Raw genomic sequence first — 27,852 nt, forward strand, 5'->3', positions numbered from 1 at the left:
GAAGTCATCTCCTCTCACTTCCGCTGTAGAGGCTCGAGCGAGTTGCAGTGGCGCGAAGCAGCAGTTGCAGCCAGTGCGCGCGCGCCGTGAGCACCTGTCACAAGGTGAAGAGCAGAACGAGTTGTTCGACTAGTACAAGAGGATATTGCAGGGGCTTGAAGCTGGAGCAAGTACACCACACTCCACCACACTTCCACTGGGCTGGGCCAGAGAGGCAGCAACCACCCATTTGGACCGATGTTCTGGCCGAAATGCAGTCTCGACACATCTACATTCGGAATAAGATCGGCGAGGGCATCCAAGCGACCAGCTTTCAGGTAGGTCACACCAACGGGAGAAGATAGACAGTTGTAACTATTCTCCTCAGAAACAGTTTTGTTTTCAAGAAAAACAACTTTGGCACTTGTTTAATTCCTTGTTTTACTACACACCGCGCCTCGTGCTGTTTTGGAATGTTTTATCATACAATCTCAATATTTAGTGTCGGCTACTGAGTGTTGTTTTAAATCAAATAAGAGTATCCAACATATCCTAGCTTCACCTAGTAATTACTAGACTAAGTAAGTAATGCATGTGCTCTAAGTCACATTTGGTAAGGTGTTGAACAGACAACATGCCCTATTTTATTTTCTGGTTTTATGAAACATGTAACGTGTTATTTCCTCCCCTAGCCTATGTGATTTCTAACCAAGTGTTTTCACCTAATTATGGCCACACCGCAGCAAGATGCAATACAAGACAAAGGGACACCCAGTGACTAACGTGACCCAGTTAAGATGGCCCTATTTGGTGTAGATTCATGGGAAAAGTAGGTTCTGATATTTTAATAGTGACATTGCTGCTAACTCTGGAGACTTAGCCATAAGTGGAGCAAATCACTGCTAGATAATTAACCTGCCCCTTAGAGGTTCAGGATGGGCCTATATTTGGCCCTTTTAGAGACTTGCTAATGAAAGTCGGAAACAGTGAAAGTCTTCATTATAGATAGGGTTGAACATTTCCGAAAATCTTCCCAAAATCCTCAGGGTTTTCATAAATCCTGATTGGAGGTTTTTGGATTTCTTGCATTTTCCCTCCTGATTCCAGGAATGTTCCAACCAGGATTTTGGGAAAGTTACCAGAATTTTGCAACCCTTATAGATCATTATGTTTCCTTGAATTTCAATGTTATTGTGGACATATTACTAGCCTACATAACATTACTAGTACTACTACAGATCTACAGTAAGTTACATCTCTCCTATGTTGGGATGACATTGGCTGGCTAGAGACAGAGTGGGGGGTTGTGATTGGGGGCTTGTGATTGGTCTGTAGGTGTCATGTTGCCGTCAGTGTCATGTCTGCCCTATGGGGGGCGATGTCACCGGGCTGCTCTGATAGTTCTCACACTGAGTCTCATGTGCACACACACACACACACACACATAGTCTTCCATAGCCTGACAGGATCACAGAGGACAAATGCGACAGGAATCTCCTGACATCAATATATAGATTAGATAGACTAATTGATACTCCCAGTTGGTATTAAATAGAACGTTGCGGCCCCGCCCACCAGTGGGGAAAACAACCCATGGTTACCTTGGTTACCCCATTGGTTCACAGGAAAAACTAGACTTATTCAAACACAATTATCTTGTTGTCTGCTTGTTTTAAACAATTACAAAACTACATTTAAGAAAAGTACAACATGTCTAATGATAACTTTTCAACATTGCCTGCTCCGAAGCATTAACACTACTTAGAAAAACCTAATGTTGTAGAACTTCCCTCATCAATCAATCAATCAATCAATCAATCAATCAATCAATCAAATGTATTTATCAAGCCCTTTTTACATCAGCAGATACATACAGAAACCCAGCCTAAAACCCCAAACAGCAAGCAATGCAGATGTAGAAGCACAGTGGCTAGGAAAAACTTCCTTAGAAATGCAGGAACCTAGGAAGAAACCTAGAGAGGAACCAGGTTCTGAGGGGTGGCCAGTCCTCTTCTGGTTGTGCCGGGTAGCGATTATAACAGTACATGACCATTAAGGCAAGATTGTTCTCCAAGATGTTCAAACGTTCATAGATGACCAGTAGGGTCAAATAATAATCACAGTGGTTGTAGAGGGTGCAACAGGTCAGTAAATCAGGAGTAAATGTCACTTGGCTTTTCATAGCCCGGCATTCAGAGGTTGAAACAGCAGGTGCGGTAGAGCGAGAGAGTTGAAAACAGCAGGTCTGGGACAATGTAGCACGTTCGGTGAACAGGTCAGCGTTTCATAGCCACAGGCAGAACAGTTGAAACTGGAGCAGCAGCATGACCAAGTGGACTGGGGACAGCAAGGAGTCATCAGGCCAGGTAGTCCTGAGGCATTGTCCTATGTCGCTAACGTTAGCCATGTGACTGAGTGCCAGCTAGCTACCAACCAGAACATTAAGCTATCCAAGACCAACAACACAAATGAATGGACTATAAATTTACAAGTAGTGAGTGGAGATAAAAACGGACTACTAAACAAGTTAAATGTCTTACCTGTGATGAAATATTATCCACACACATAGCTAGCTACGTGTCGTCTACTTGGACACTGGGTCTCCACAATTCCCCACTCTTCCACAGTGAATAGCCTGAAGCCACAGAGGTCTTCCCGCTGGCTCGTTTTCCATACATGGGAGCATTGCAAACCATAGGTCAGGATTTTTGACCTGGTTACTTGTACATTGAACAACACAGCAGCTCTTCAGATTGTTTTGTTATTTCTGTATAACAAAAAAATGGTGACTAAGTTGACTCTTTTACATTGGGGGTCAATGGGAAATACTGTTTTCCCCAATTTGTGGTCATGTTTGAGGGGAATTCATTCTTAGGACATGAATACCGACTCGGAGTACACATACCAAGTTATAGAATAGAACATAATATAATATAATTAAATAGAATAGAATACAACTATGTAATATAGGTAAGATGTAACACGGAAAGCAAGTCCATCAGCAACTGCTGTCTACTGTACCAATATGTATTGGGTTTTTTTTTCTGTTCATGTTTGTGTTGTTCTTTAGCTTGATTCCCCTTGAGAAGGACTTGGTTGGTTGTGCTGTTTGTCTGATCCCACACAGGTGAACCGAGGGACCTACTCCAGGCGAAGCCGATTGAAGAGGTCTGATGGCAGCACCACCTCCACTAGCTTCATCCTCAGACAGGTAGGGCCCCTGGGGTTTCCCCTAGGTACAGATCTAGGATCCCCTCCCCCAATCCTAACCTTAACCATTAGTGGGGGAAATGGAAAACTGACTGAAGATCAGCGTAAAGGGGCAACTTCACCCTATACCACAGGTAGGCTGGGATGGGTTAAATTCCAGAAAGATGATCCCTTCCCAATGTCCTCCTTCACTACCTCTTCACAGATCTGATAGGACTGGATAGGTGAAAGCAATATGGCGGAAACTAGCTGGAGCTGTTGCTAGCTTACACCTTACACCACAACTTTCTGGGATGAAACACAACTTTCTGGGATGAAACACAACTTTCTGGAAGGAAACACAACTTTCTGGGATGAAACACAACTTTCTGGGATGAAACACAACTTTCTGGGATGAAACACAACTTTCTGGGATGAAACACAACTTTCTGGGATGAGAACCCACACTGACAGAGAGACAGATTCAGCCACAAACAAACACGCACACAACAAGGACACACATCTTGGAAGCATCTGAGTAGTGCTTTTACATAGCCCAGTTGAATTGAACCATGAATTGGTCCTTGAGGCATACTACAGCAGGGAGTTAACAGCTAACCAGGATGAGGGAACAGCCAGAGAACAGTCACTGGAAAAGCAGTCATCCGTTCAGTCATCCATATGTTGCTGACCTGGGGAAACCAACCAAATCACCTTCATTGTGCAGCCCCAGGACAGATCCTTCTAGAGCAGGGGTGGGCAACTCCAGTCCTCCAGGGCCTGATTGGTGTCACACTTTTTCTCCATCCCTAGCACACACAGCTGATTAATCAAATGTCATTCTAAACTGAAGATCACGATTAGGTGATTATTAGAGTCAGGTGTGTTAGCTGGGGCAAAACTGTGACACCAATCAGGCCCCCGAGGACTGGAGTTGCCCAGCCCTGTTCTAGAGAGATAGAGAGCAACAGAGTATGCAGGTTGTTTCTCCAACCCCACTCTAACGCAGCTGATTCAGCTAATCAAGGAGCTGATGAGCTGCTGATTAGTACAATGATGTTTCATCAAGGCTGGAGCAAAAGCTTTACTGTACCTATCTCTCTAGGAGGAGGGTTGGCCAGCACTCATCATTTTGTTATTATTTCATGAACTTATTATGCAGATACACTTACAGATATTTTTATAATATAAATACTGTGCAAAATATATCTACAGGCCAATGTCTTTATTTAAAATATTTCTACTAGTGTGTCTTTCCATAAGAAGGTCCAGTAGATTTTATGAACCTGCTATTTTCTTATTTGTCTTTTGTCCCTTGTTTATTTTAGAAACGGATACACTTAAATAAGCATCAAAATGATAATGTGACTATCAGAATGAAAGCTTACAATTATAACATGCAATACATTGTGGTACAGAAAAACATTTTGGATTAAGTCAATTATATTCTGGTTATCCTCTATACTCTATACAGCTCATTTTGTTTTATATTCTGGTTATCCTCTATACTCTATACAGCTCATTTTGTTTTATATTCTGGTTATCCACTATACTCTATACAGCTCATTTTGTTTTATATTCTGGTTATCCTCTATACTCTATACAGCTCATTTTGTTTTATATTCTGGTTATCCTCTATACTCTATACAGCTCCTTTTGTTTTATATTCTGGTTATCCTCTATACTCTATACAGCTCATTTTGTTTTATATTCTGGTTATCCACTATACTCTATACAGCTCATTTTGTTTTATATTCTGGTTATCCTCTATACTCTATACAGCTCATTTTGTTTTATATTCTGGTTATCCTCTATACTCTATACAGCTCCTTTTGTTTTATATTCTGGTTATCCTCTATACTCTATACAGCTCCTTTTGTTTTATATTCTGGTTATATCTGTGGTGCTTAGCCTATACACTGGAAGAGAGAGAGAGAGAGAGAGATGGATAGAAAGAAAGAAGGGGGAGAGAGAGATAAATGGATAGAGAGGAAGGGATAGAGATAGATGATAGAGAGAAGAGGGGAGAGAGAGAAAGATGAGGGGAGAGAGAAAGATGGATGATAGAGAGAAAGATGAGGGGAGAGAGAGAGAAAGATGAGGGGAGAGAGAAAGATGGATGATAGAGAGAAAGAGGGGAGAGGGAGAAAGATGAGGGGAGAGAGAAAGATGGATGATAGAGAGAAAGATGAGGGGAGAGAGAGAAAGATGAGGGGAGAGAGAAAGATGGATGATAGAGAGAAAGAGGGGAGAGAGAAAGATGAGGGGAGAGAGAAAAAGGGGAGAGAGAGAAATATGAGGGGAGAGAGAAAGATGGATGATAGAGAGAAAGATGAGGGGAGAGAGAGAAAGATGAGGGGAGAGAGAAAGATGGATGATAGAGAGAAAGATGAGGGGAGAGAGAGAAAGATGAGGGGAGAGAGAAAGATGGATGATAGAGAGAAAGAGGGGAGAGAGAGAAAGATGAGGGAGAGAGAAAAAGGGGAGAGAGAGAAATATGAGGGGAGAGAGAAAGATGGATGATGGAGAGAGAGAAAGATGAGGGGAGAGAGAAAGATGGATGATAGAGAGAAAGAGGGGAGAGAGAAAGATGGATGATAGAGAGAAAGAGGGGAGAGAGATGGATAGAGAGAGAAAGAGGAGGCGAGAGAGCGAAAGATAGATGGATAGAGAGAGAAAGAGAAGGGGACAGAGAGAGATGGATGGATAGAGAAATAGATGGATAGAGAGAAAGAGGGGAGGGAGAGAGAGAGATGGGTAGAGAGAGAGAATGATGCTGCTGTCATCCCCCTCTTCCTATACTCCCTCAGTCAAGGAGAGAGTGCGTGTGCGTCCAAGCTGAGTGGAGGGCAGCACAGCCAATCGGCTTGCTGCACAGCCAATCGACTTGCTGCACATTGGCTTTGTCATCGGGTGCTGATATTGAGGAAGGATTCTCTATGCTGCTCCGTTCGGTGTGTTTAGAAGGGCTGATGAAATGCCAGGATTGGGCTGCCTCTAGGGAGAGCCTCTCTGCTTTATAATGTGAGCCAGTAGCATCCAGGCTCGGGCTAACTCACAACCATCGACCAAGCAGGCCTAGGGGAAACCAAGCAGGCCTAGGAGAAACCAAACAGGCTGGCTCTGCTACTGCTATTACCCCTTCTCCTCTTCCAACCGAAAAAGGAGGGATTTGTTTTTTACCGTCATCCCCCCATCCATCCTGTGTTCTGTGGTGGCTCCCTCCTCCTCCTCCTCCTGTTCCCCCTCCTCCACTACAGCCTCCTCCTCCGCTCTCTCGGTTTTTTCCCCCTCTTCCTTTTATTCTTCTAGAGGTGTTTTTGGAAATAGCAGACCTCCATGTATGACAATTTGTACCTGCATGGATTTGAAGACTCGGAGGCGGTGAGTGGTGGGGGGGTTTAGCTTCAGATCGTGTGTGTGTGTGTGTTTGAGCGTGTGTGTTTGTGTTTGTCGATGGAGGTGGCTCAGCTGTGGTGCACACACAAACACAGGGCTTACTGTAGGTAAGCTGACGGTCTCATGCTGTAAATGGAAGGATCGCGGTCTCCGCTGGGGGGGGGGGTTCAATGTAAGGAGAAGACAGAGTCAGACGTGTGTGTGTGTGTGTGTGCGCGCACACAGTCGTGAGAGTGTAATTAGTGATGATGTGTATAAGAATAAGTAGCAATATGTGTCTGTCAGCATCAATCAGCCCAATGCATCTGAATAGCTGCATCATATCATCAGCACATTTCAATGGCTGATGATAGCTATACAACGTACACTGTAGCCATGCATTTAATGCACAGCACACGTAGGAGCACAAAGATGGAGATAGCATTATATAGCGAGAGATGAGCAGTGTGTAAATGCTAATTCCTATCCCCCAGAGGGCCGTGTCGCTCCCTGCGTGAGGTTATGATTGTATAATGTATCCTCATATCACAGCCTCTCCAAATGTAGGGTATAGCCCTGCTGCATTTACTGCCTTTGTTTAAAGGGCCAAAGCTTCTATTTTTACACCCGGCAACAGCAGTGTGTTGTATTTCTGCTGCTGAGGACAGAGAGGACAGAGAGGAGCGTGCGTTGTGATGTCATATACTGGAGTCAGATAGACATGAGTCACGTCAGTGCTCCGTTGGAAGCCCGGCAGTCATACAATATGGCCGTGAAGAGATTCTGTACCCCTAAATGCACCCATCTAACTACCCATATACCCCGTTATCCATTTTGTATATATCGGCTGATCAGCAACCGGCTATAATTATTTATTCAGATATATAATTAAGATATATAAAGGAACATAGTATTTGTTGAGGGGGGCGTGAGAATACATGTTTACAAAAACACTAGAAGAGCTGGGTGGTAGTATGTGTGTGTGTGTGTTGTGTGTGGTGTGTGTGTGTGTGTGTGTGTGGGGGGGGGGGGGGGGGGGGGGTGTTCTAACAGGGTGTTCTTATAATATACTGTATGTCAGTTGGGTGCTTGTGAGTGCTTCAAATAGCACACCGTTATAAGACAGTGTGAAAACAGGGAGCTTTTACTATTACTAACAGAAATACTTTGAACAAGAGCCGTGCAGGTTGATTTGTGTCGTGTGTTTGTGCCATAAAGGTTACACCCGGTAAAAAACATTTAATGATTGTGATTAATAATTAGGCTCATAGTACTTTTATCACAGAACCTTAAAGTGATCTATTAATTTATATTAGCATCTGTTTCTTAATAGCATTGACTCAAGATGCAATTTCTTTTTTTTTTCAGAGCAATCAATTATTTTTCTAAATAAGCAAACCTCCTCGTTTTTTGTTTCCCAGACCTGGCATTTAGTGATTGGCCCACACAATTCAATAGAGCCCGTGCTGAAGTAAGCCCAAGAAATAGCTTGTCTGTTGTAAAAAAAGTGCTGTACTATGACTAGCGTCTGTGGATTTTAGCAGACTGCGAGACTTTCTACGTTCCTAAAGCGATATTGACACACATACACAGGCACACACATACACATACACACACACACACACACACACACACACACACACACACACAGACACACTTGAGTTAATGTTGTTCCCCAATTGGATTATCTTTAGTAGATTGACTCTCTGTTCTTCTAAGGCCAAGGCTTGGGTCAATACTTTAACTCACGCTCCAGTCACAGCCAACCTTCGGGGACAGTTTGCCTAGTGGTTAGAGCGTTGGGCCAGTAACCGAAAGGTTGCTGGATCGAATCCCCGAGCTGACAAGGTACAAATCTGTCGTTCTGCCCTTGAACAAGGCAGTTAACCCACTGTTCCCTTGGCGCCGAAGATGTGGCTGTCGATTATGGCAGCCCCCCGCACCTCTCTGATTCAGAAGGGTTGGGTTAAATGCAGAAGACACATTTCAATTGAATGCATTCAGTTGAACAACTGACTAGGTATCCCCCTTTCCCTTCCTGGTCAGTCTGGCTACCTATGGGCCACTGCTCACATATGAGCGTAACCGGTGGTAATGTGTAACCAGTGGTCATGTGTAACCAACCGGTGGTCATGTGTAACCAACCGGTGGTCATGTGTAACCAGTGGTCATGTGTAACCAACCGGTGGTAATGTGTGACCAGTGGTCATGTGTAACCAACCGGTGGTAATGTGTAACCAACTGGTGGTCATATGTAACTAACTGGTGGTAATCAAACATCTGGGCAATCAAGTCTCAGGTGGTGCTAGCTCATCACGAGACATGCTCTTCCTGGTACAATAGTGCCCCCAAGATAATAAAAAATAAACTGCAGTCATCTCAGAATATATTAGTCAGGATTATTCTGAAACTTCCGGCACGTACTCATCTTGACCATTCCCACTTTGAAAGCCTCCGATAGGTCAAAGTGGAGGAGAGAGTCTCTCAGATTAAAGTGAGTCTCGTTCATCAGCTTGTCCACAGACCCAACAGTATTGTCCCCAGGTACCTATTTAACTACTTTAACTTAGTCCGGGATAACCATAACTATTCTACTAGAAGGAGTGAAGCTGACGTTGTTCTTTTTAGATGTAATAGTGGTATTAATTAGTGGTATTAAATAGTGGTATTTGTACTCAGCTGCCATTCTTTGAAATAGTCTTCCAAATCATTTGAAACTATAAACTCCATGGGCTGTTTCAAGTTCTCACTGAAAAAAGTCTCAAAAGTGACCTTTCGTATGTGGGTGAGAAGAGTAGAAAATGCTCCCCCCACATTTTTTTTTTTTAATGAATCAATCAATTCCAAATCACCTCACCTCTGTTTAGTAAGATAAACTGGATACAGTTACAGAGCATTATGGGTACTGTAGAACGTCATCCTACAACCTCCTCCACCTGGTGACGTCCTGGTGATGATGATGCTGGCTGTGTGATCATGGTGACAGCTGCTGTCTTCCTGTCTGTCCCTGTCCTGTTGTATTGCAGGGCTCAGCTGATTCCTACACAAGCAGACCATCGGACTCGGATGTCTCTCTGGAGGAGGAGCGGGAGGTGCCGGGGCAGGTCCAGGGCCAGAGCCCGAGCCAAGGGGCCCCGGGGACCCAGGCCCCGGCCCAGACCCGAGAGCAGAAGGAGCAGCAGGCCACCGTGCAGCTGGAGAGAGCCAAGGTGAGACCCAGAGAGAGAGATACCTCACTAGGTTGTGTTCAGTAAGGATAAAACATTTTTTAAAGTTTTAAGTGAAATATGAGGGTAGTAGCTGGACTTGTGCAGCAAGAAGACTGTACTATGTAAAGGATGGTAGAAGGGTTATGCCACAATTGGCAAAGAAGCAGATGTAAGGATCTGTTATAGCACCCTTATATTGTATGACATTTGCTTATAAATGATTTGTGAATCATCCATGTAGGCATTATAAAGGGTTTATGAAGGCTTTATTAAGCCTTGTAAGCCATAGTTCATTCATGTGAACTGAAGTTCATACTTTGCGGCTCTCTGACTGAATCTTGTCCCTCTCTCTCTCCCAAAGGCTAAAGCCGTGGCCTTTGCTGTGAAGACCAACGTCAGCTACTGTGGAGCATTGGACGAGGACGTGCCGGTGCCAGCAACCGCCATCTCATTCGATGCTAAGGACTTCCTTCACATAAAGGAGGTAATGTTTTTTGTCACAAGAGACAAGGTTGAACTGTGGCAAACGATCAACCAGATTTTAATAAAATACATTTGTGAAGTACTTTTCAATGTCAAATGATTTAGGTCAGAGTGTGCAGTTTTCGGACTATACCATTGTACCAGACAAACTAGATTTAGCATAGCAATCAGAATCAACGGAGGCTGCTGAGGGGAGGACGGCTCATAATAATTGCAAATGGAATGGTATAAAACACCTGGAAACCATGTGATTGATGTATTTGATACCATACCTCTCATTTCACTCCAGCCATTATCACAAGCCTGTCCTCCCCAATTAAGGTGCCACCAGCCTCCTGAATTTGATATGTATTTGACCCAGGGCCGTTATCAACCACTATTACAACAGTGTCGTGACTTGACTTTAACATTAATCTGAAGACATTTATCTAATTACCTAACTATGTTTAATTGTTATCCGATTAAATTTGTCATGTAACAATTAACTCATTAGGATCTGGGGCACCACGAGAGCGGTTCTTTAAAGAGTTACCATCTCCCGAATTAAACACTGAAGGTCTTTACCTATCACATCTATAAACTTATTAATCATAACCTCGTATCATATCTTCATTCTGAACAGTCGTAACCTCCATGCATCTGCAAAAACCCCAGCCTTACTTATGATTCAGTACTACACAAATTGGTTAAATTATTTATTTACTAGCTAATTAAATGAGAACTCAGGATAAACATACACACTTTGCATCGGTTATTGACTGGAAACCTAATACGCTCAAAACAGGTCCCTAGCGGAATGACAACAACGTGGCTGCTTGTTACAAAAGAGATGGAGGGAGAGGGGGGGACAGAGACACTTAACATTGGTACTTTCAGAAACTACTCTCACTTACAGTAACCATATACTTTGCACATGACCCGCCGCCCGCTTGGTTTGCCGGATCTCTCGGTGGACATGGTCGACTTGCAAAAGGAGTTGGGCCTTTTTGTGACATGCTTTTAAGGCTCTGATTTTCCAAAAGGGTTCCAACAAGTCTACTGTTGTTCTTCTTTGTAGTTTTCTGGTATCCGGTGACTTGTCGTGCAGTCCTGCACAGAACTACACAGTTTATTTTCATTACATTCGATATTGAATATGCTTCTTTGAAGATAGGCTAGCCAGCCATGTCGATGGTTCCCATTGGGGTGATGAGAGTAGCATAATACGATGGTTTGAGCAGAGTAGTATAATGGTCCTACTTAAATTCGCTTTCGAAGATACTTTACTTAGGACAGCTAATCAGCCGTACCAGTGATTGTCCAGGAGGTGACTATCGTCTCTACCTCGTGTTGATAGTCACAGTTCAAACCACTTTAAACGTAAAGCTGCAGCTTGACGCTTTTCTGGTCTATTGTGTTCATTTATATAGTTTGTTGCAAAAGGGGTGGTTCCGTCATGCTGACCCGCTCTCACTCTGGGGCATTACTTGTCATTTGTACAAAGTTGTGTAAAACAATGATCTCATATAGCTTCTCGAATCACATCCCTCTCTTAACAAAAACACGTATAATTTTTTATATTACATGCACAACGCATAGTATGGAAACTTCATACATGTCGTGGGTTTACTTTCCAAGTTACAGTAACATTTAACATTTTTTAATGACATCACAAAATAACAAACAAAATGACATTAGTGTTCTATATATCACCTCTGACCATTCCCCACGTTCTATGTTATAAAGTAGTTGCTTTTGAACATGTTAGAGTTTCAGCGGGAAAAAGGTCTGTTGAGACAAAGCACAACACTATGGTGAATTTGGAGAGGGAGACCTAAATCTTTACAACAGGACTTGAATTGTTAATCCCGTTCTAGTTCTTTCCTCCCGCCCACTGCGGATGAGAGGGGGTCTGACCTATTTGGATTCTCGTGGACAGTCATGACAACAGCAAGGCATATACACTGAATTTAGTACCTGTGTTCTGAAACACACTCACTGTCTGTTCAAACTAGATAAAACTGCTTATTTCCTTATGTTCATGTCATTTTGGCTGCGTTTAGATAGGCAGCCCAATTCTGATCTTTTCTTACACTAATTGGTCTTTTGACCAATCACATCAGATCTTTCACATCAGATCTTTTTCAGAACTGATCGGATTGGTCAAAAGACAAATGAGGACTGCCTGTTTAAACGTACTGAAACTGATTTTTCAACCACACCCCCAACCCATCCAGAAGTTCAACAACGACTGGTGGATCGGCCGGCTGGTCAAGGAGGGCTGTGAGATCGGCTTCATCCCCAGTCCCCTAAAGCTAGAGAACATCCGCATCCAGCAGGAACAGAAGAGAGGGCGAGTCCAAGGGTAAGGCAGCCCATCACCAGTCCTCTCTCGCTCAGTCAGAGACCTTGTTACCCAGGGAAGGGGGTTAGGAAGGGGCCAGCAGTGCTATGTTTAGTTTAGTAAAACTGATTTGGGTTACGACAAATTAGTCAAATTAGTACAACTCATTTGGTTATAAATGTGCTTATGATGTGTTATAAAGAGGGTACTCATAGGAAGTGTTACAGATCATTATGAATAATTACATTTCTCTCCATCCATATCCACAATAGAACAACCTAAATATTTCTAAGGTCTCTGACCTTAATAATCAGTAATGCTTTGGTTCTTCTAGCGACCTAGCTGCTGTGTCTGTTTAATCGCTCTGGAAGCTCCCGTCACCAGTGGTTTGTCTCGTGTGCGTACTAGCCTTCAGAGCCGTTCGCGGCACTAGGCCTGTTCAGTTTTAACACTAATTCAGCGTAATGAGAGGACTAGACTTGGGATGAGTTGAGAGGCTCACCTCGAGTCCTTCGTTCACCCTATAAGGCCTGGATTCTGCATTTAGAACCCTGTCGCCGTTCGCCACATTAATTCTGTGATTCTTGTGTTTCTTTTTATCTCCCTCTTGTCTTTTCCAGTAAGTCTGGAGGCAATTCTTCCTCAAGTGTAGAGGATGAGGTGTCCGCCTCGATCAGACCCCTTATCTCCTCTGCAGGTGAGAGCCTCTTAGACATGATGGGGGGACGTTGTCCGCCCCTACTGGCCCTCCGCTAGGTTAGAGAAGAACTAGACAACTTTGTCAAGGCAACATGAGACGTAGAACAAAGATTGCTTAGTGTTTAAGCCTTCCCATGTCTCTCCATAGAACCTAAGATAAATGATTCCCAGCGGGCAAAACTGGTTGCAACAACATCGTTGTGACGTCTTTTTGTGACATCATGGTCAAGTTGTATTATGGTTGTAAAAGGACGTTTTTCTGGACGTCTTTTTAGCAATCGGAGAAAGAAGTCTTTAACTGGTTGTAATCTGAACAGATACCAACCAAAGTATGAAAGTTTACAACCATCCAGTTATCAGACTTCTCAACAACAACAAAACCAGTTTACAACCAGAATATGATGCCATTATAACATCCCATACCAACTTTTGCCTGCTGGGTTGTGGATCCATAGAGTGTATATATATAGTGTATTCTCCCATCCTCTTCCTCCAGTTGAGGACTGCAGGCGCTCTGAGACTTGGCTTACCACAGGGTGAACCCATCGACAAGACTTTGACCCCCCCTGAACTTCAGTCGTGACTTTGTGAATATGCCTCATAGGATATTAGGATCATGTTTATATGTTTGATGATGAATCTAAAGGGTATATGTTTATTTCATGTGTCAGTTATAATCCTCGGTTGAAAATGTATTTCCTGTAAATCACATTCTGATCATCGCAGGATCATCAGGTCTCTGACCTGACAAGTTATGGTGACTTATGATACAATACAATACTACAAGACATTGACAATTCTGTTTTGTTTTATTCCACAGGAAAGCAGAAACAAAAAGTGGTAAGTGGGTGATGGTAAAACCATCAACTATAGCTGTCTACATTACAATAGTACAGTGCACATCCTACATCTCATCTAACATCCCATCTAACATCCCATCTAACATCCCTTCTAACATCCCTTCTAACATCCCTTCTAACATCCCATCTAACATCCCTTCTAACATCCCTTCTAACATCCCTTCTAACATCCCATCTAACATCCCTTCTAACATCCCATCTAACATCCCTTTTAACATCCCATCTAACATCCCTTCTAACATCCCTTCTAACATCCCTTCTAACATCCCTTCCCATCTAACATCCCTTCTAACATCCCATCTAACATCCCATCTAACATCCCTTCTAACATCCCATCTAACATCCCTTTTAACATCCCATCTAACATCCCTTCTAACATCCCTTCTAACATCCCTTCCCATCTAACATCCCTTCTAACATCCCATCTAACATCTCTTCTAACATCCCATCTAACATCCCATCTAACATCCCATCTAACATCCCTTTTAACATCCCTTCTAACATCCCTTCTAACATCCCTTCCCATCTAACTTCCCATCTAACATCCCACTCACTGACTTGCCTAGTTAAATAAAGGTAAAGAGAAAAAAACAACATTTGAAATAGATTTGAGTCAGATTGTGCTGTCCCAATGATCCATACATCCCATACTGTGGTGTGCATCGATCCCATTTTATTACTGTGGGAAAATCTCAATTGCATTTCCTTGACTCCTTGTTCTCTCTCCTCATCTCATTCTCAAAACCCATTGGATGAGAAGGTAAAAGGTCCCTCCCCTCTGACTTCTCATCCAATGGGTTTTGAGTAGAGGCCCCCTCCCCCCTGCTCCACTGATTCCTTTGTTACTTTGTTACAGACTGAACACGTCCCCCCTTACGACGTGGTGCCATCCATGAGGCCTGTGGTGCTGGTGGGGCCCTCCCTCAAGGGCTATGAGGTAAGCAGCAGCAGCGGCGGCCATCGAGTCACATGATCATCCTCTGACTCCTCCCACGGGGCCCATCCTAGAGCTCCCATTGGTGGAATGACATTAACAGTGCATCATGTTAAATGATTGTTGTTGCGGCTGTCATGATCACATCTTATTGAGAGAAGATCTCCTCATGGCTGGATGATGTTTCTATTGACTTCATGTTTATAATCATTCATGTTTATATGCAGGCAATGTTTTTCTAATGTTGTGTTGACACAGGCCTGTTAGAGCTCTACTAGAGTCTATATTTAGACTGCTGAGTGAGGTGCTTTGTTGATGTTTTTTCTAGTCATTCTCAGAACACCATAGTACAGGGAGTTTCTTTCCTCTCGCTCTCTCTCTTTCTCTCCCTCTCTCTCTTTCTCTCCCTCCTTGCATGGAGGGTACACAATCAGTCGCCTCATCCCACAGTGTGCTCTGTTGCCACGGTAACAACCTTCTGGGTGCAAACGCTCAGCATCAGAAGTAGAGTAACGTTTGAAATTAGAAGGAGAGGAGAAGAGAGAAGAGAGTGGAGGGATAGAGTAGAGAAAGGAAAGAAGGGAGAGAAGAGAGATGCGAGAGAAGAGATAAGAGAGAAGAGAAGAGAGAGGAGAGATAGAGAAGAGAGATAGAGAAGAAAGAGGCGAGAGGAAAGAGAAGAGAGAGTAGAGAGGAGAACCCCTGGAAGCAGCATCACTGTGTGTCTAGACTAGACTGCTGTTAAACCAGCCACTAAAGGATCTTTGTATAGGCCACCATCCTTACTGGCAGGCCTCTGACCAGTTCAATGATACCATCTAACTTCAGTCATGTCAGGAGATCCATTTTAGACTGAAATTAGTCTATTGTTGACTATGAGGATTTTCCATTGCATTTCAGCAACATAATATGAATCTATCTAGTGAGTTGACTGATAGTGACTTGCCTAGCTAAATAAAAAATGTAATATCATGGAATTGACCCCAAATCCTGCTTCACTATTGCACTCATCCAGTAGCAGTTGTAGTTGTTTAGTATCAGGGTAGAACTCTATTAAATGAAATAGCATGTTTGATATGATTTTCAATATCCCCCTGTCAAATTACTGAATATCAGAACTACTAGAATAGAATTGTTAGAATGATAAATGGTTTGTTGCACGTAGGCTGTCGTCATGGGACATCTTAGCACCATGTGCTCTGGCCACGAGGAACACCCAGTTGATAAATTCTTTCCCAGGAAGTTTGCTTGATGTCATGGCTGTTAGAGTTAAATGTTCTCTTTTTTAACCATACTCTCTTTCTCCCTCTCTTTCTGTCTCTGTCTCTCTTTGTCTCCCTCTCTCTCTGTCTCTCTTTCTCTGTCTCTCTCTTTCTCTCTCTTTCTCTCTCTTTCTCTCTCTGTCTCTCTTTGTCTCCCTCTCTCTCTGTCTCTCTCTCTTTCTCCCTCTCTCTCTCTCTCTCTTTCTCTCTCTGACTCTCTCTCTGTCTCTCTTTGTCTCCCTCTGTCTCTCTCTCTCTCTCTGTCTCTCTCTCTCTCTCTGTCTCTCTCTCTCTGTCTCTCTCACTCTCTCTCTGTCTCACTCTCGTTCTCACTCTCTCCCAATCTCTCTCTCCACTATTTCTCCTCTTTTGGCTTCTCTTTCTCCACAGGTGACGGATATGATGCAGAAAGCACTCTTTGACTTCCTCAAGCATAGATTTGACGGCAGGTAAAATGAAAGCGTGCTCTTCCTTTCTTTTTTCTTTTTTTCTTTTGTTTATTTTTAAACTCGGTTCCACTCAAATGAGTGGACTTATGAAGCCCTTCGAGATAGATTGGCCTCGAAATTCACATGGAATAGAGCTTCAGTAAAGGAGTGTCTGTCTGCAAAATAAGGTTTACAGTATTTATCCACTGAATGCGGCAGGGTAGCCTAGTGGTTAGAGCATTGGACTAGTAACCGAAAGGTTGCAAGTTTGAATCCCTGAGCTGACAAGGTACATATCTGTTGTTCTGCCCCTGAACAGGCAGTTAACCCACTGTTCCTAGGCTGTCATTGAAAATAAGAATGTGTTCTTAACTGACTTGCCTAGTTAAATGAAGGTTAAACATTTTTTTTTTAAAAGCCTAAATTGGTGTCTTTGTTTGACCATTTCAGGATATCTATCACACGAGTCACAGCAGATATATCATTAGCCAAGAGGTCTGTTCTGAATAACCCCAGCAAGCGGGCCATCATCGAGAGATCAAACACCAGGTCCAGTTTAGGTATGTACCTCCATAATGTATCTATTTTACTGTAGGAGTCTTTTGAGTTTTCCTTGTGTATCGAAGACGGTTGCCTACTCTCCTCTGTAGCTAGCATCTCTATGAGACCCGGCTAAAGACGAATGATTTAGCTTGATTGAGCTTACCTCCCACAATGGAATCAATGGAATAGTCCCAAAAGTGCAAACTCCGCCCATCTGGCTCTCCAGACAGGCTCAATCAAATGCTCAATGTATTCATTGGCTTACGTTCCAGTGTCCATACTAGACATACTAGACACCACTTGAATGAATCAATGTATTGGGAATGCAATGAAGGAATGGGAGTCAGTGTGTACCGTTTGTTTACGTATATATAGTGTACTAGGCTGACTGTTTTCAGTGTGTAGGATTCTTGTACGGTGATGCCAAAGTAAAATGTCCATCCTGAATGGACAATAAAGTTGTATTCTAAAGTCTTGTGTTGTTTCCATCCTGTTCCCCAAGCGGAGGTGCAGAGTGAGATAGAGAGGATCTTTGAGCTGGCCAGGTCCCTACAGCTGGTGATCCTGGACGCAGACACCATCAATCACCCAGCCCAGCTGCTCAAGACCTCGTTGGCTCCCATCATTGTCCATGTCAAGGTCTCCTCGCCCAAGGTAGGGACTGGAGGGTCATGTGATTTGAAACACATCCATGTCTACTATAGGTAATGATACTATTATATGACCAGGAAGCAGACACATCATCTAAAACAACTCACAGAACCGTCAACATTGTCAATTATACAGTACGCTATAACCTACTGAGCCACTGTGACCTTTTGAAAATGAATGTCAACATGCTTAGACTCTGATTGGTTTATCAGTGGAGGGCTTTTAGAGTTATACATGTGTATTGTTATCAGACAAATACACTTTAATCTATCTAACGGATTATTAATTTATTTTAAATGATTCTATTTGACCGGTTTGCCTGGATAAAGATGTGAAAAGCAGTGTTCCCGTAAAAAACGTGTGTAGATATAACATTACGTTAGAAAAGAGCAGGACCATTTGAACAGAGGTCTGACACTATCTAACACATATTTAAATGTCTTCCCACCATCTAGGTTCTGCAGAGGCTGGTCAAGTCCAGAGGGAAGTCCCAGAGCAAGCATCTGAACGTACAGCTGGTGGCAGCTGACAAACTGGCCCAGTGTCCTCCGGTGAGTGACTCTCTAACAGCATGTTGTATCTTTAGTCTACACCACCCAGTATACTGTCTTTTTGATCTACACCACCCAGCATACTGTGTCTTTAATCTACACCACCCAGCATACTGTCTCTTTAATCTACACCACCCAGCATACTGTCTCTTTAATCTACACCACCCAGCATACTGTCTCTTTAATCTACACCACCCAGCATACTGTATCTTTAATCTACACCACCCAGCATACTGTCTCTTTAATCTACACCACCCAGCATACTGTCTCTTTAATCTACACCACCCAGCATACTGTATCTTTAATCTACACCACCCAGCATACTGTCTCTTTAATCTACACCACCCAGCATACTGTCTCTTTAATCTACACCACCCAGTATACTGTCTCTTTAATCTACACCACCCAGCATACTGTCTCTTTAATCTACACCACCCAGCATACTGTCTCTTTAATCTACACCACCCAGCATACTGTCTCTTTAATCTACACCACCCAGCATACTGTCTCTTTAATCTACACCACCCAGCATACTGTCTCTTTAATCTACACCACCCAGCATACTGTCTCTTTAATCTACACCACCCAGCATACTGTCTCTTTAATCTACACCACCCAGCATACTGTCTCTTTAATCTACACCACCCAGTATACTGTCTCTTTAATCTACACCACCCAGCATACTGTCTCTTTAATCTACACCACCCAGCATACTGTCTCTTTAATCTACACCACCCAGCATACTGTATCTTTAATCTACACCACCCAGTATACTGTCTCTTTAATCTACACCACCCAGCATACTGTATCTTTAATCTACACCACCCAGTATACTGTCTCTTTAATCTACACCACCCAGCATACTGTCTCTTTAATCTACACCACCCAGCATACTGTATCTTTAATCTACACCACCCAGCATACTGTCTCTTTAATCTACACCACCCAGCATACTGTCTCTTTAATCTACACCACCCAACATACTGTCTCTTTAATCTACACCACCCAGCATACTGTCTCTTTAATCTACACCACCCAGCATACTGTCTCTTTAATCTACACCACCCAGCATACTGTCTCTTTAATCTACACCACCCAGCATACTGTCTCTTTAATCTACACCACCCAGCATACTGTCTCTTTAATCTACACCACCCAGCATACTGTCTCTTTAATCTACACCACCCAGCATACTGTATCTTTAATCTACACCACCCAGCATACTGTCTCTTTAATCTACACCACCCAGCATACTGTCTCTTTAATCTACACCACCCAGCATACTGTCTCTTTAATCTACACCACCCAGCATACTGTCTTTAATCTACACCACCCAACATACTGTCTCTTTAATCTACACCACCCAGCATACTGTCTCTTTAATCTACACCACCCAGCATACTGTCTCTTTAATCTACACCACCCAACATACTGTCTCTTTAATCTACACCACCCAGCATACTGTCTCTTTAATCTACACCACCCAGCATACTGTATCTTTAATCTACACCACCCAGCATACTGTCTCTTTAATCTACACCACCCAGCATACTGTCTCTTTAATCTACACCACCCAGCATACTGTCTCTTTAATCTACACCACCCAGCCTACTGTCTCTTTAATCTACACCACCCAGCATACTGTCTCTTTAATCTACACCACCCAGCATACTGTCTCTTTAATCTACACCACCCAGCATACTGTCTTTAATCTACACCACCCAGCATACTGTGTCTTTAATCTACACCACCCAGCATACTGTCTCTTTAATCTACACCACCCAGCATACTGTCTCTTTAATCTACACCACCCAGCATACTGTATCTTTAATCTACACCACCCAGCATACTGTCTCTTTAATCTACACCACCCAGCATACTGTCTTTAATCCACACCACCCAGCATACTGTGTCTTTAGTCTACACCAACCAGCATACTGTCTCTTTAGTCTACACCACCCAGCATACTGTCTCTTTAATCTACACCACCCAGCATACTGTCTCTTTAATCTACACCACCCAACATACTTTCTCTTTAATCTACACCACCCAGCATACTGTATCTTTAATCTACACCACCCAACACACTGTCTTTAATCTACACCACCCAGTATACTGTCTCTTTAATCTACACCACCCAGCATACTGTCTTTAATCTACACCACCCAACATACTGTCTCTTTAATCTACACCACCCAGCATACTGTCTCTTTAATCTACACCACCCAGCATACTGTATCTTTAATCTACACCACCCAGCATACTGTCTCTTTAATCTACACCACCCAGCATACTGTCTCTTTAATCTACACCACCCAGCATACTGTATCTTTAATCTACACCACCCAGCATACTGTCTCTTTAATCTACACCACCCAGCATACTGTCTCTTTAATCTACACCACCCAGCATACTGTCTCTTTAATCTACACCACCCAGCATACTGTCTCTTTAATCTACACCACCCAGTATACTGTCTCTTTAATCTACACCACCCAGCATACTGTCTCTTTAATCTACACCACCCAGCATACTGTCTCTTTAATCTACACCACCCAGCATACTGTCTCTTTAATCTACACCACTCAGTATACTGTCTCTTTAATCTACACCACCCAACATACTGTCTCTTTAGTCTACACCAACCAGCATACTGTCTCTTTAGTCTACACCACCCAGCATACTGTCTCTTTAATCTACACCACCCAGCATACTGTCTCTTTAATCTACACCACTCAGTATACTGTCTCTTTAATCTACACCACCCAGCATACTGTCTCTTTAATCTACACCACCCAGCATACTGTCTCTTTAATCTACACCACCCAGCATACTGTCTCTTTAATCTACACCACCCAGCATACTGTCTCTTTAATCTACACCACTCAGTATACTGTCTCTTTAATCTACACCACCCAACATACTGTCTCTTTAGTCTACACCAACCAGCATACTGTCTCTTTAGTCTACACCACCCAGCATACTGTCTCTTTAGTCTACACCACCCAGCATACTGTCTCTTTAGTCTACACCACCCAGTATACTGTCTCTTTAATCTACACCTACCAAATATTGTCTCTTTAATCTACACCACCCAGCATACTGTGTCTTTAATCTACACCACCCAGCATACTGTCTCTTTAGTCTACACCACCCAGTATACTGTCTCTTTAATCTACACCACCCAGTATACTGTCTCTTTAATCTACACCACCCAGCATACTGTGTCTTTAATCTACACCACCCAGCATACTGTCTCTTTAGTCTACACCACCCAGCATACTGTCTCTTTAATCTACACCACCCAGCATACTGTCTCTTTAGTCTACACCACCCAGCATACTGTCTCTTTAATCTACACCACCCAGTATACTGTCTCTTTAATCTACACCACCCAGCATACTGTCTCTTTAATCTACACCACCCAGCATACTGTCTCTTTAATCTACACCACCCAGCATACTGTCTCTTTAATCTACACCACCCAGTATACTGTCTCTTTAATCTACACCACCCAGCATACTGTATCTTTAATCTACACCACCCAGCATACTGTCTCTTTAATCTACACCACCCAGCATACTGTCTCTTTAATCTACACCACTCAGTATACTGTCTCTTTAATCTACACCACCCAACATACTGTCTCTTTAGTCTACACCAACCAGCATACTGTCTCTTTAGTCTACACCACCCAGCATACTGTCTCTTTAATCTACACCACCCAGCATACTGTCTCTTTAATCTACACCACTCAGTATACTGTCTCTTTAATCTACACCACCCAGCATACTGTCTCTTTAATCTACACCACCCAGCATACTGTCTCTTTAATCTACACCACCCAGCATACTGTCTCTTTAATCTACACCACCCAGCATACTGTCTCTTTAATCTACACCACTCAGTATACTGTCTCTTTAATCTACACCACCCAACATACTGTCTCTTTAGTCTACACCAACCAGCATACTGTCTCTTTAGTCTACACCACCCAGCATACTGTCTCTTTAGTCTACACCACCCAGCATACTGTCTCTTTAGTCTACACCACCCAGTATACTGTCTCTTTAATCTACACCTACCAAATATTGTCTCTTTAATCTACACCACCCAGCATACTGTGTCTTTAATCTACACCACCCAGCATACTGTCTCTTTAGTCTACACCACCCAGTATACTGTCTCTTTAATCTACACCACCCAGTGTACTGTCTCTTTAATCTACACCACCCAGCATACTGTGTCTTTAATCTACACCACCCAGCATACTGTCTCTTTAGTCTACACCACCCAGCATACTGTCTCTTTAATCTACACCACCCAGCATACTGTCTCTTTAGTCTACACCACCCAGCATACTGTCTCTTTAATCTACACCACCCAGTATACTGTCTCTTTAATCTACACCACCCAGCATACTGTCTCTTTAATCTACACCACCCAGCATACTGTATCTTTAATCTACACCACCCAGTATACTGTCTCTTTAATCTACACCACCCAGCATACTGTCTCTTTAATCTACACCACCCAGCATACTGTCTCTTTAATCTACACCACCCAGCATACTGTCTCTTTAATCTACACCACCCAGCATACTGTCCTTTAATCTACACCACCCAGCATACTGTCTCTTTAGTCTACACCACCCAGCATACTGTCTCTTTAATCTACACCACCCAGCATACTGTCTCTTTAGTCTACACCACCCAGCATACTGTCTCTTTAATCTACACCACCCAGCATACTGTCTCTTTAATCTACACCACCCAGCATACTGTATCTTTAATCTACACCACCCAACATACTGTCTCTTTAATCTACACCACCCAGCATACTGTCTCTTTAATCTACACCACCCAGCATACTGTCTCTTTAATCTACACCACCCAGTATACTGTCTCTTTAATCTACACCACCTCAGCTCAGCTCTAATGCCACGTTACTCATCATGCGAGCCTGTTTCACCAAACCCTCTCTCTCTCACTCCCTCTCCATCTCCCTCTCACTCCCTCCCTCTCTCACTCCCTCTCTCTCTCACTCCCTCTCTCTCTCACTCCCTCTCTCACTCCCTCTCTCTCTCACTCCCTCTCTCACTCCCTCCCTCACTCCCTCTCTCTCTCACTCCCTCTCTCACTCCCTCTCTCTCTCACTCCCTCTCTCTCTCACTCCCTCTCCATCTCCCTCTCCATCTCCCTCTCTCTCTCACTCCCTCTCCATCTCCCTCTCTCTCTCACTCCCTCTCCATCTCCCACTCTCACTCACTCTCCATCTCCCTCTCCCTCTTTCACTCCCTCTCTCCCCTCTCTCTCTGTCCCTCTCTCACTCACTTGCCCTCTCTCACTCTCTCCCTCTCTTCACCCCCTCTAACAGGAGATGTTTGACATCATCCTGGATGAGAACCAGTTGGAGGATGCGTGTGAACACTTGGCTGAGTATCTGGAGGCCTACTGGAAGGCCACACACACCTCCATGGCCACGCCGCTCAACCCCCTGCTGGGACGCAACCTGGGCCCCACCGCCCTCACTCCTTACCCCACCACCATCTCTGGACTGCAGGTTGGTCATCAACAGATAGCTACAGCGCTATGGGGTTAAAGCGACATTACACTCCAAAATCAAAGTTGGTCCAAAAATGTTGAGTTTGGAGTGTGATGTCCCTTTAAAGGGAGACAGTTAATTGTCCTAAGTTAGATGAGTTGATTAGTGCCCAGTGTAACACACAGAAATGTAACAAAAAGGGGTTGTTTGTGTGTGTATGAGGTGAACCAGCAGACTCAAAGAATAAGACAACACAGCAACCACACGGGAGACCACTCCACGCCCAACGAGCGTCGCAACCTGATGACCGCCGACGAAAACTACCACAACGAGCGGGCGCACAAGGGACGCAACCGCATGTCGTCGGGCTCACAGCACAGCCGAGACCAAGACCCGTACCACCAGGACTACCAGGACCCCTACCAAGACTCCTACAAGCCCCACCGCAACCGCTCCTCCCCGGGTAGCTACAGCCACGACTCCCGGCACAGGCTTTGAGCCCGAATGACGTCCCAGCTTCACAACCCTTATAGGCCTCAAGTCAACTCTCTGGTGGCAACAGAGTCAAAATGGTTCCCGTTCAAAATATTGTGTCCAATTCTGTTGTTTTCGATTATTTGTTTTACTTCCCTCCTGAACAAAACCTCCAATCACCTCTCATTCCCATTCTGTCTCTCAGTCTTGCCTTGGCACTGGCAGGGACCCCTGTTAAGCAATGTGGTCAGATTGAGGAAGAAGGACATGATGCTAATGCTACATAACTGAGTTAATACAACTCATATGACTGATTTGCTTTCCCTCACAAGGGGACTTTCCTAGTTCCTGTGTTCCCCACACAAAGAGATGGGTGGAAGAGGAAAGCAGTATGAGATTGAGATGTGGACTTTGCTAAGCTAACAACAAGCTAAGCTATTTTAGCTAGCATGGTTAGATTGTGGGTACATGTGTACCCCCCCCCCCCCCCCCCCCCCCCCCCCCATGAGTCGCCATAGCAAGTGGTGGAGTCACTGCTGAAAGTCCCCAGACCGTTCAGTTGTTTGCATGCTGACTGAGAGCGTTTCGCTAGTATCGTCAATATATTCACTTACAGTACATGTCTGTTGTCATGGGGAGTTGTATACGTAGACCTGCCCCACCATGACTGGCAGTGGTATTTTTCCAGACCTTTACTGATTCCTGAGAGGAGCATGTGGAGTATTTGGTTGTTTTGTTAACAAGTGCTTTCACATGTCAGATACTGTATGTGCCATTTGAACACCTGTCTAGCTTGGCCTTTCTTCGGCAACAGTCGATACTTTGCATATCTCAGTATTTTTCGCTACTCTGATTCAGTTGTGTCAGAGACTCATAGAGGTATTATAACAAGAAGCAGGGGTGTCAAACAATCAGAGTTCGCCTCATCTCTGGCCAGCCTCGTGATTGGTTGACCGTCCATGCTGCTTCCTGTGTTTCTCTCTGGCCAGCCTCGTGATTGGTTGACCGTCCATGCTACTTCCTGTGTTTCTCTCTGGCCAGCCTCGTGATTGGATGACCGTCCATGCTGCTCCACTAACGTTGGATTGTGTCTTCCCAGGGTCCTTTGCATCATGATCATTGATTCTCTGTGTAGCTGGCATGTTTTCCCTGACTTGAAAAAGTAATGCTCCCTTTGGTAGTAATATCCCTGTGTAAAATAGAGGGTGTGTAAGGAGGGAGAGCACACACTGGTGAAAAATAGGTGCAGTCTAATTACTTGAGAGTGGGTTATCTGAACTTTTTGGGGGTATTTAAATAGATGAACATGGAAATGAAAGAAATTAATTTGGTTAGTTTATTTCTAGCAACAATTTTTCTTCAGTAATTGTGGGTTTTTGGAGTTTTTGTTGAGATGAGAAGCATGCAGTTGTACCCATGGGGGTTCGGTGACTAGTTGCATTGGCTCGCTGATCCAATGCCTAGGCTTTAGTTTAGTGGGCAAATAGACACTTCTGGCGTGCAGGAGGCCCGGGTTCGAACCCGGTCGGTCACAGAGACACAACCACCCTCCAGGACCAGGGTTTTCCCTGCGGTGGATAGGTCATCTAAACTGGAGCTTTGACCATGATGGAGATGGTGGTCCCTCCCTGTGCATCCTGGGAGAGTGAGTTCTTGGGGCAGCGTATTCTGAGACATTGTTAGAGAGATGTGCAGAGTTAACTTGTTATAGCTGTCTTTTAGTGTAATTCCCTCCAATAGAGTCGAAGGTACTGTAGTGACATTTGTAGCACCCGCGGCAGGTGGTGCCTTAACATTCTAGAGCCAGTTGATTTCCTTGCTCATATCTATGTCTCTTATGCTAGTTTGTTCACTGACTGAAAACAATAGACTGTAAAACGAAGAAGAAAAAATAATACAAGTACATCTGCTGTTGTTTATGAGCATGCTTCTCTGTCATATTGTGATTCAGGCCAAAGGGAGTGTTGGCTGATTGAATGGGGAGTTATTCACTGTCCATTAAAAACCAGAACCAAGAACCAGAACTAAGATTCAGCTCTGTTGCTTGAGACAATCAGAGGGATTTTCTAGCCCATTGACCTCTGTCCCACCAGAGTCCCCAGACCAGTCTGTGAGGGTTTGGTAACTTAAGGTCGGGTTACTGCTACTGGGTGTAGCATGTCTTAGCCCTTTTTGAAACATTGGGGGGGATCTCCTTTTCTATTAACAATTAATTAACTTAATTCCAATAGATTTTCTGAATTGACTGGAAATGAAAATTTACCTCTCTCTTTTTCCTATGAATGCCCTGGAAAGAAAACATTTGTTCTTTGAATGGTGTAGATATAATTTCTAAAGGTCTCTGTTACTGATCTGAGAAAAAAAAAGCATGTGTCCTGTACTCTTCTTTTGTCTTCTTGTAAGAAATGAAGAGGCTACATTTTTGCCTCTAAATTAAGTTGAATTACAATTCTCCTTATTTGATTAAATAACATGGGTTTAAACTCGACCAGACCATTTCAAACAGTTAAATGTTTTTTTCTTTGGTAAAAATGTACAAAAAATAAGAAAAAATCAAAAATGTATCTCAATATAGGAAAAAGTAAAAGAAACATCTTTGCTGGTGATTATTTTTATAATAAATAAATACATGTACATAATGTCTTTGAGAGATGCTATTTGCTGTATACTTGCATTCTCATTAAGAAACTACGGTCCTCGACGGGACAACTTGGAACAACAAAACGTTTCAGTCTACAGAAATGTCAGTATACTAAAGTTTCAGTAATGTGCAATACAAAAAGCATGCTGTTTTAAAATGAGGAAATTCCATGTACTATGCAACCACAACCATGTACATCGCTTCATGCTGTGACTAATTCTCCAACGGTCCTTTTCCAAGCAGCTTCATCAGAACTCTTTAAGGACATTTTGTGTTGATACTTTTTGTGGAAGACGAACAACTCAACGGCTAATGCGGTATTGCATGCATAATGTACCATTTTAATTTATTAAAACGAATGAAAATAAAATCATGTGAAACGCGAGATGATTGTGTCAAAGGCGAAGCTAGAAGTAACTTTAAAAGTTTTCTTTTACAAAATAAAAGAGTCGTTCTACAACAACTGTCTCAGGTAACTTTTTTATCATGTATTATCTATATAGGCTTTTATTATTTTTTATCAATATTTTACGTAGCAACATGTACCTACCAAATAGAATCTCATTCTGGTTCTGTGGTACCTACAATGAGGAATGCCACACTTCAAAGGCCCTTGTTATTTATGATAATGTTGTGCAGTACACAAATCAACCACACAGTGGCACTGTCTAGTAACGAGAGTATATCAAGTCTCATTTTAGTCT

At 43.3% G+C, this 27,852-nt stretch overlaps 1 protein-coding gene across 5 annotated transcripts; it reads left to right on the plus strand.

The window, feature by feature from the left end:
* On the plus strand, positions 1-27,608 carry LOC110527258 (voltage-dependent L-type calcium channel subunit beta-4). 5 transcript variants are annotated; one of them, XM_090207481.1, is made up of 14 exons: positions 1-317; positions 3,107-3,190; positions 9,573-9,755; positions 10,117-10,239; positions 12,455-12,582; positions 13,182-13,258; positions 14,081-14,100; positions 14,977-15,057; positions 16,707-16,765; positions 17,195-17,304; positions 17,790-17,941; positions 18,394-18,489; positions 23,866-24,051; positions 24,253-27,608. In XM_090207481.1, exons 1-14 carry the CDS (start codon positions 252-254, stop codon positions 24,529-24,531), a joined length of 1,644 nt encoding a protein of 547 aa, XP_090063607.1. In that variant the 5' UTR covers positions 1-251; the 3' UTR covers positions 24,532-27,608. The 5 variants fall into 5 exon arrangements, with proteins under 5 accessions (XP_090063607.1, XP_090063608.1, XP_090063609.1 ...); XM_090207482.1 differs by having other exon boundaries at positions 24,256-27,608; XM_090207483.1 differs by lacking the exon at positions 13,182-13,258 and having other exon boundaries at positions 12,455-12,579; positions 14,079-14,100.
* The last annotated feature ends 244 nt before the right edge of the window (positions 27,609-27,852 follow it).

This window comes from Oncorhynchus mykiss, chromosome 18 (genome assembly GCF_057628025.1).
Source record: "Oncorhynchus mykiss isolate SJ-2025 chromosome 18, ASM5762802v1, whole genome shotgun sequence".
NCBI classification, from domain to species: domain Eukaryota; kingdom Metazoa; phylum Chordata; class Actinopteri; order Salmoniformes; family Salmonidae; genus Oncorhynchus; species Oncorhynchus mykiss.